Below are 10,234 nucleotides of genomic sequence, written 5' to 3' on the forward strand. Positions count from 1 at the left end.
CACACACACACACACACACACACACACACACACACACACACACACACACACACATACACACGAACACACACACACGCACTTCTTTGAATTTGCTGAATTACGTCCGGGGAATTGTTTCTAGTCATAAATTGGTCTGTATAATTCATTTTAAATTGTGTGGACACAAAATAAAGATGTGCATTGTGTGTGTGTGTGTGTGTGTGTGTGTGTGTGTGTGTGTGTGTGTGTGTGTGTGTGTGTGTGTGTGTGTGTGTGTGTTCCAGGTGTCCGTGATGGCGGAGGGTGTTTGCGTGAAGACGTCGCTGCTGGTGTGTGTGGTGTGTATGTGTGTTAGTCAGCTGGCCCAAGGACAACCGCTAAGGTATGGAACACACACACACACACACACACACACACACACACACACACACACACACACACACACACACACTCAGATTTACAGTCCTACACACACACACACACAGATTTACAGTCCTACACACACACACACACACACACACACACACACACACACACACACACACACACACACACACACACACACACACACACACACACAAGCAAGCACACCAAAGCATGATCTCTCCATGTATGAATGATACAGTTGTATACATTTATAACAGTTGAACTGAAGGGCTACATCATACTTCGATATTTGAGTAGCCTATATGTTGATCAAATGTATGCATGTGAGGTGTCTAATTGTTGAGTATTCGTTTATAAGGTCTAAGTGTTTGTTGAGTATTCGTTTATAAGTGTTTGATTATAAACTATAATCACTCTAAAGTACATGGCCTGGCTGAGTCTCCTCAGTTGGAAGTTTAATTATTTATTCATTTATTTTTTTAATTCAGGAAGTTATAAGTTGTATAAGCTGTATGTGTGTGTGTCCGTGTGTCCATGTGTGTGTGTGTGTCCGTGTCCGTGTGTCTGTGTGTGTGTGTGTGTGTGTCCGTGTGTGTGTATGTGTGTGCGTGTCCGTGTGTCCATGTGTGTGTGTGTGTGTGTCTGTAGGCGCAGGTCCATCAGTGAGGTGTAGTTGATGCATAACGTGTGTGTGTGTGTGTGTGTGTGTGTGTGTGTGTGTGTGTGTGTGTGTGTGTGTGTGTGTGTGTGTGTGTGTGTGTGTGTGTAGGCGCAGGTCCATCAGTGAGGTCCAGTTGATGCATAACGTGTGTGTGTGTGTGTGTGTGTGTGTGTGTGTGTGTGTGTGTGTGTGTGTCCGTGTGTCCATGTGTGTGTGTGTGTGTGTGTAGGCGCAGGTCCATCAGTGAGGTGCAGTTGATGCATAACGTGCGGCAGCATCAGCAGGTCTCTGACAGACAGGATTGGCTACAGCTGAAACTCAACAACATCCTCACGCCCACACACACACACACACAAGCACAACCATCGCCCTCACACACACACACACAAGCACAAGCATCGCCCTCACACACACACACACAAGCACAAGCATCGCCCTCACACACACACAGCTCCCCGTCAAACGCACAGCCGCGTGCCTCACACACACAATCGCGTGTCCTGCCACCCGGCGACAAGAAAGCCAAGAACAAGCGGCGCACGCTCAGCTCCCTGGACACTCCACTGCGCTCCCGCAGCACCAAGACGCTCGACACACCCATCAGGAGAGCCGACACGCCCATTAGAATCCGGAACACCTCCCTAAAGACCCTGAACACACCCCTAGCAACCTCCCCTAACAACACGCTGAGAACCCTGAAGACCGTACACACACCCCTGACACGCCCAGACCAGGCACACACACCCCTGACGTCGCTTAGCAACAAGAAGGCTGGGCACCTGCCCAAGAATACACAACAGGATTCTGAGGACCCCTAAGAAGGCCCTAACATCCCATAATGCTGCCATGGCAACCCTTAACACACCCCCAACATCCCTTAGCCAACTGCTGCCATGGCAATCCTTATTCTGTTGCCATGGCCCCTAACATCTGCTACCATGACAATCATGAGAACCTCATAGACACCGCTGACATCCCATAATATTGCCATGACAACCGTGATGACCTCATAGATACCCCTGACCTCCCGTAACATTTTGGGCCTCCTCAAGGAGTGTTTGATGCACCCTAACCACACAAATAGACCAGGCGCGATGCGATTCAAGCGACAGAGCGATACGCGCGACTGAAGCGACTACAGTATGTCCGTTACAAGCAGAAGGCAAAGCATTCAAACATTCCCATTGGCTGTGGTCACTGACCTCTATACAGTCATTGGCTGTCGGGGCTGGTCGCCGAACCGCGTCATAGAAAGTTGAAAGGATTTCAACTTCAAACTGTCGCGCTCGTCGCGCAAATCGCCTCTAGTCTCCAGAATTGCTTTTGTTGCATGACTCAATACAAAGTCAATTACTTCCTCTGCTCGCCTCGCTCTTGTCGCGGTAGGTGTATTTGTGCGGTAATTGTCACATGTCCAGACTTCTGACGTCCCTTAACACACACACCCCAATACACAAGAGATGCATGGACACACTCATATGAAACGCACACCTAACACACATAGACTCATAGGAATCATAAACAGACACCCAATATACATGGCTGAATGCACCCTCTCTCTAGTCCTCTCCTCTCCTCTCCTCTCCTCTCTTCTCCGTTCCTCTCTCTTGTCCATTCCTCTCTCCTCTCCTCCTCTCCTCTCCTCTCTTCTGTCCTCTCGTCTCTTCTCTTCTCTTCTCTTCTCTTCTCTTCTCTTCTCTTCTCTTCTCTTCTCTTCTCTTCTCTTCTCTTCTCTTCTCTTCTCTTCTCTGTCTTCTCTTCTCTTCTCTTCTCTTCTCTTCTCTTCTATTCTCTTCTCTTATCTTCTCTCTCTTCTCTTCTCTTCTCTCTCTTCTCTTCTATTCTCTTCTCTTATCTTCTCTCTCTTCTCTTCTCTTCTCTCTCTTCTCTTCTCTTGTCTTCTCTTGTCTTCTCTTCTCTCCTCTTCTCTTCTCTTCTCTTCTCTTCTCTTCTCTTCTCTTCTCTTCTCTTCTCTTCTCTTCGCACTGCACTACACTACTACATGGCACACTGCACTGATTATGTTTTATGTATTTGTGTCTTTATGTATTTATTTTTATTTGTTTACTATTGCAACTTTTGTCACTTGTTTACTTCCATGGAGTGCTGCTAACAACGAGAGACCTGGACTTTGCTGCTGACTAGCGCTGTGTGTGTGCGTGTGTGTGTGCGTGTGTGTGTGCGTGAGTGTGTGTGCACATGTGCGTGAGTGTGTGTGCTATGAGGCATACCCTCTCTCTCTCTCCTCCTCCTCTCGCAGCTATATATACATACAGTATGTATAAATATATTTATGGAAATGTGTTGTTATTAATGTTACATAGGTCTACATGTAAATGTGTTGTTATTAATGTTACATAGGTCTACATGTAAATGTGTTGTTATTAATGTTACATAGGAATACATGTACATGTTGTTACTGTAAGTACATACATGTAAATGTATTGTTGTTATATTAATTATGTTGTATACAGTATGTTAATAACAATATAATGTGTATATAGTTGGCATCGTTACATATACAGTGTAAATATTGTTATTAGTCTTGGGATGTATATACTGTATATTTACATTTGAAGAGTTCCATATGTCTGTGTATATAAATGTTCCTTATGTCTGTGTATTTAAATATATTGTTTAGAGTTTTTCATGTTTGTATTTAAACGTCCTGCACTATTGAGAGTTCCTTATGTCTGTATATTTAAATGTATTGTTTAGAGTTCCTTATGTCTGTATATTTAAATGTATTGTTTAGAGTTCCTTATGTCTGTATATTTAAATGTATTGTTTAGAGTTCCTTATGTCTGTATATTTAAATGTGTTGTTTAGAGTTCCTTATGTCTGTATTTAAATGTGTTGTTTAGAGTTTCTTGTTTGTATTTAAATGTGTTGTTTACTCTGTCTGACGTCCATGTCACAACGCTGATTCTGCATAAAGTCACTTTTGGTAGATGAGGTGTCAAGACTCTTTCCTGATGTGATATGAACCTTCCTCGTGAACCCTCCTACTGTAAGGCAAGGCAAGGCAAGTTTATTTATATAGCGCATTTCATACACAGGTGCAACTCAATGTGCTTCACAAAGTTAACAAATGTAAATGAAAGGAAACAGGGAAGAAAGAAGGAAATGAATTAGAGTCAAAAAGCATTTAAAAACATTAAGATAAAACATAAGGTAAAAATAATAATAAAATAAAATAAAATGAAACAAATTAAATAAAAAATAAAAATAATAAGAATAAGTAATTTAAGCTAGGGGAAAGCATCTGAGAACAGCTTTGTCTTGAGTCTAGATTTAAAGCTATCAATAGTGGGTGCATTTTTTATGTCATCTGGAAGCTGGTTCCAAAGCTTTGAAGCATAGAAGCTAAAGGCTGCCTCTCCACACTTTGTTTTGACTTTTGGAATCACCAGCAAATTCTTCTCCGTTGACCTTAGTGACCTAGTTGGTGCATACAGCTGAAACATATCCAGTAGATATGTGGGTCCCATTCCATTTAGTGATTTAAACACAAGTAGCATAGCCTTAAAATCAATTCTGTAGCTTACTGGGAGCCAATGCAGCGATCTTAAAATTGGAGTAATGTGGTCGAACTTCCTTGTCTTTGTAAGAACCCTTGCAGCTGCGTTTTGTACAAGTTGAAGCTGTTTAATGGTTTTATTGGGGAGGCCAGTAAAAAGACTGTTACAGTAATCAACTTTACTAGAAATAAAGGCATGTATTAGCTTCTCCAGATCATGTTTAGACATCAGGCCCCTAAATTTAGAGACGTTTTTTATGTGATAAAATGCAGACTTAGTAATAGCTTTCATGTGACTGTTGAAGTTTAGGTCACTGTCAATGAGGACCCCAAGATTTTTAACTGTTTCCCTTGCTTTCAGTCCCTTCGTTTCAAGGATAGTAGCAATCTTTTGTCTCTCCTCTCTTTTCCCAAATATAATTACTTCAGTTTTATCTGTGTTCAGCTGGAGGAAATTGTGAGACATCCATTTGTTAATTTGGTCCATGCAATGATAGAGTGATTCAAGGGGGGTATAGTCATTTGGGGACATAGATAAGTAGAGCTGGGTATCATCCGCATAGCTATGGTAATTTATGGAGTTATTCTCGATAATGTGTCCCAGTGGCAACATATACAGATTGAACAGTAGTGGTCCCAGAATGGAGCCCTGGGGGACCCCACAATCCAGAGACATTGGTGATGAAGTATGTCTTCCAATGGCGACAAAAAAACTTCTTTGTTGTAAGTACGATTTTAACCAGTCGATCACTATGCCCGTAAAGCCAACCCAGTGTTCCAGTCTATGTAGTAGTATAGAATGATTAACTGTATCGAAAGCAGCACTCAAATCAAGAAGTACCAAGACGGATGATTTGCCAGCATCAGAATTCAATCTTATGTCATTCATAACTTTAATAAGAGCTGTTTCAGTGCTGTGGTAGGCACGGAAACCTGATTGAAACTTATCAAAATAGCTATTAGAGATTAGAAAAGCAGTTCAGGAGGTTTACTAACTGTAGAGCTGAGCTATATCGGCCTGGCCCTTTAGCTCAGCGCTATCGTGACTGTGTCTCGCATGCTCAATTGGTGTGTTGACTGGAAGTTCTCGAGTTCGAGGTCCAGTCCGATAGCCCAGTGTTACCGACACTGTATGAGGCTTCAGGAGGGAGGTTTACTAACGTTCTACTGATACTGTATGAGGCTTCAGGAGGTTTACTAACGCTCTACTGATACTGTATGAGGCTTCAGGAGGTTTACTAGCGTTCTACTGATACTGTATGAGGCTTCAGGAGGGAGGTTTACTAACGCTCTACTGATACTGTATGAGGCTTCAGGAGGTTTACTAACGTTCTACTGATACTGTATGAGGCTTCAGGAGGTTTACTAACGTGCTACTGATACTGTATGAGGCTTCAGGAGGTTTACTAACGTTCTACTGATACTGTATGAGGCTTCAGGAGGTTTACTAACGTTCTACTGATACTGTATGAGGCTTCAGGAGGTTTACTAACGTTCTACTGATACTGTATGAGGCTTCAAGAGGTTTACTAACGTTCTACTGATACTGTATGAGGCTTCAGGAGGTTTACTAACGTTCTACTGATACTGTATGAGGCTTCAGGAGGGAGGTTTAATAATGTTCTACCGATACTGTATGAGGCTTCAGGAGGGAGGTTTACTAACGCTCTACTGATACTGTATGAGGCTTCAGGAGGTTTACCAACGTTCTACTGATACTGTATGAGGCTTCAGGAGTGAGGTTTAATAATGTTCTACCGATACTGTATGAGGCTTCAGGAGGGAGGTTTACTAACGCTCTACTGATACTGTATGAGGCTTCAGGAGGTTTATTAACGTTCTACTGATACTGTATGAGGCTTCAGGAGGTTTACTAACGTTCTACTGATACTGTATGAGGCTTCAGGAGGGAGGTTTAATAATGTTCTACTGATACTGTATGAGGCTTCGGGAGGGAGGTTTAGTAACGCTCTACTGACAAACTCTACTAGTTACATTATACAGTTGCTGTGATTGAGACGTCGTGGGTTCGAGCAGCCTGTAGCCTAAGGGCCCCACTGCCGCCTGCCCACGCCACTATGGGCCACTATGGGCCACTACGGGCCACTACGGGCGTAAGCTCTCTCAAGACTGTAGCCTTAAGAGTGTGTGCACATCCAATTAAAACAGGTGCCAGACTAAACGCGATCAAACAAGAAAAGAAGAAGGTCCTCCGCACACTCTCCCTGCTCCCTGAAAAGAAGAAGGTCCTCCGCACACTCTCCCTGCTCCCTGTTTATTATAGGCCTACACAGCGTTGCTCCAAGTTTACTTTACTCAATGTTTCAACTAGTCTGACCAGTCTGATGAAGTCGCCCTTCTTCACTGGGAGCAGCAACATTGTGCGGAGTGGACCTTCTTCACTGGGAGCAGCAGCAGTGTGCGGAGTGGACCTTCTTCTTTTCTTGAGCAGCAACAGTGTGCGGAGTGGACCTTCTTCACTGGGAGCAGCAGTGTGCGGAGTGGACCTTCTTCTTTTCTTGAGCAGCAACAGTGTGCGGAGTGGACCTTCTTCACTGGGAGCAGCAACAGTGTGCGGAGTGGACCTTCTTCACTGGGAGCAGCAACAGTGTGGGGAGTGGACCTTCTTCTTCTTGTTCACTCTCTCATGACCTCTATACAATACCTCGGCACACAACATGCTCAGGTCAGGAGAGAAAAACACAGCATGGCCAGGTCAGGAGAGAAACGTGGCCAACTAGAGAGGGCACAGGAGGGCAAGAGAGAAGAGGGGAGGGAGAGAGAGAAGAGGGGAGGGAGAGAGAGAAGGGGGCAAAGGAGGGCAAGAGAGACGAGGGGAGGGAGAGAGAGAAGAGGGAGGGAGAGAGAGAAGAGGGGTGGGAGAGAGAGAAGCAGGCGCGGAGTGGCCATCGGGAGATCGGGGACTTGTCCCGGTGGGCCGCGGCCGCGAAATATATTACAGCGGCCGCATTATGTTCTCAGCCGGCCCTAAAGTGATTAGCCACATCATGTTCTCAACCGGCCCCCAAAGTACTTCCATGTCTGAGCGAAGATTTACTAACCTCAATTTAGTTCTCATCTGATATACTGTTGACTCACCACTATATATACCGTCTAGCCGACCGCAATACCTCAGTGACGGTGTCAAACAGTAAATTGGCCACACCCCTTCTCTACTGATAATGTTCATACACCGTAGATCGCGGAAGTTTACTAGATCTTAGTAACATAGTTTCGTTTTCAGTATTTCAAGAACCTGTGATATTTAGATTGGTTACCAAGGAATGGAAATATTAGTAAGTTGTGATTTATTTTCCGATTTCCACATGACTGTTACAGTTTACAGTCTGCCACTCCAGATTCACTTGTTCTGTTGTTATTGACTTGGGTTACGAACAGACTCCACCAAGTGGTAAGGAGGTGAACTGCAGCTAAGCAGGAACACACGTTGTACATGTTTTGATGGCATTGGTTTGTTAGAACTAGCGGTAGGCCTATATCTCCTTACAGTCGAAATAATGTTATATCATACATATATTTATATGTGGCACATTTAGGATGTAGCCTATGTAATGTCTGAAGAAATAGAACAAATTAATTACCACACAAGATTCTGATGTGAGCAGTGCTGGGTGTGTAGCCTAAACTGTGGATTAAAATGTAATTGCAAGAAACAAAGACATTTGCTGCGACGAAGACAGCGTTTTAAGGTAGGCCTACACCGTTTGGTTATTCATTTTGTTGACTTATGGTTGTGCTTTGAAGTAGCCTAGGTTTGGCTTAGTTGCTGCATGGTGGGTTTATTGCACAATGTAGACAGACTTTTTGTAAGCTATAGCCTACTCTTCTAAAAATCCCCACACTCAAAACTTTGTGCCCGTGCTCATCCTGTCTTCCTGTTAAAGAGTAAAATTCTAATAGAGTCTAGGACTTGAAGTGTACTAGTGAGTACCTTATCTTTTATTGTTTTTTTGTGAGTTTACCTGGGCTTATATCTAGGTCATAGTGGGAGCTACCCCACTTATGCATTTTTGGTTTGTGAATTTTGTTTCTTTATAACTAGTGAAAGAGGGGCAATTACACTGTTTTATTTGTTTTACTATTGAACCTTTTATTAAAATTAATACTATTGAACCTGGTATTAAAATAAATACTTCTATTTTTAAATATCTTATAGTACTTGTCAGACTCCACTCACTTAAGGTAACTGCATTACTGTACACATACTTGCTTTAGCTCAACAGGAACCCACTTTGTTCCGCTTATATATCTGAATGGTAAAGGGAGGGGCTACATAAATGGCTACATAAATGACTCTTTTACAATATTTCAGTTGGCCTACAAACTGTCAAAATGACAGTGGAGTGCACATTTTCATGGAACAGTAGCGTGATGTAGCCTAACCTGCAATGTTCTATGGTGAATGCTTTGGACTGTGATGATGGCTGTGTAGGCCTATTTCATCAAGTGTAGGCTACAATTCTCCACTTCAGGTTGATATTTTGGCAACACTAATGTCCACATGTAGTAGACCTACGACTGCAGATTTCGTGTTTTTTGTCTTTTTGGTTAGGGAACCATGTTGTTCGCATTGTTGTTTTTTTTTCTTTTTCTTTTGGTGTTGGTGGAGGGGGCCGCTAAGGGAAAAATTCTCCCGGTGGGAATACTCTTCCCACTCCGCCCCTGGAGAGAAGAGGGAGGGAGAGAGAGAAGAGGGGTGGGAGAGAGAGAGAGAGGGGCACAGGAGGTCAAGAGAGAAGAGGGGAGGAGCACAGGGGGGGGGGAGGCAGGGGGGGGGCACAGAGGAGGTGACATAGGAGTGAGGACAGTTGCGTGGGCTGGTGGCAGGGGGGCCCTAGGCTACAGGTGGCAGTGGGGCCCCCAGGCCGGTGGCAGTGGGGCCCTAGGCTACAGGTGGCAGTGGGGCCCTAGGCTACAGGTGGCAGTGGGGCCCTAGGCTACAGGTGGCAGTGGGGCCCCCAGGCCGGTGGCAGTGGGGCCCTAGGCTACAGGTGGCAGTGGGGCCCTAGGCTACAGGTGGCAGTGGGGCCCTAGACTACAGGGCTGGTGGCAGTGGGGCCCTAGGCTACAGGTGGCAGTGGGGCCCTAGGCTACAGGTGGCAGTGGGGCCCTAGGCTACAGGTGGCAGGTGGCAGGGGGGCCCTAGGCTACAGGTGGCAGGTGGCAGGGGGGCCCTAGGCTACAGGCGGCAGGTGGCAGTGGGGCCCTAGGCTACAGGTGGCAGTGGGGCCCTAGGCTACAGGTGGCAGGTGGCAGTGGGGCCCTAGGCTACAGGTGGCAGGTGGCAGTGGGGCCCTAGGCTACAGGTGGCAGAGGGGCCCTAGGCTACAGGTTGCTCTGGGCCCCCCAGAAGTCAAATTTCTCAGCACCCTCCACTGTCTCTCATGTGGGCAGTCTTCTCTCGTGTGGGCAGTCTTCTCTCGTGCCCCCCCATGTGTCACCCCCACTGTGCCCTCCCCGTACCACCCTCCACTGTCTCCCACGACCCCCTGTGTCACCCTCCACTCTCCTCTCCATGACCTGTGCATGGTGTGTGCCGGCTTTTAACCCTTTGATGCCCACAGCGGCCCCTCTGATCTTACAGTGACACACAGAAACCTCTTGGAACTTACTAAACTCCCCTAACCCCCAACACACACACGCACACACACGCACACAAACACACA

At 45.4% G+C, this 10,234-nt stretch overlaps 1 protein-coding gene across 1 annotated transcript in view; it reads left to right on the top strand.

The window, feature by feature from the left end:
- The window catches only part of pth1b (parathyroid hormone 1b), a 3,939-nt gene extending 1,112 nt beyond the window's left edge, over nt 1-2,827 (top strand). The window contains exons 2-3 of the mRNA XM_063193248.1: nt 264-361; nt 1,257-2,827. Of these exons, the coding sequence (XP_063049318.1) occupies nt 273-361; nt 1,257-1,845 (678 nt within the window). The 5' untranslated portion in view covers nt 264-272 and the 3' untranslated portion in view covers nt 1,846-2,827. The remainder of the gene's footprint in view (nt 1-263; nt 362-1,256) is intronic.
- The last annotated feature ends 7,407 nt before the right edge of the window (nt 2,828-10,234 follow it).

The sequence above is a fragment of the Engraulis encrasicolus genome, unplaced genomic scaffold, assembly GCF_034702125.1.
Source record: "Engraulis encrasicolus isolate BLACKSEA-1 unplaced genomic scaffold, IST_EnEncr_1.0 scaffold_32_np1212, whole genome shotgun sequence".
NCBI lineage: Eukaryota > Metazoa > Chordata > Actinopteri > Clupeiformes > Engraulidae > Engraulis > Engraulis encrasicolus.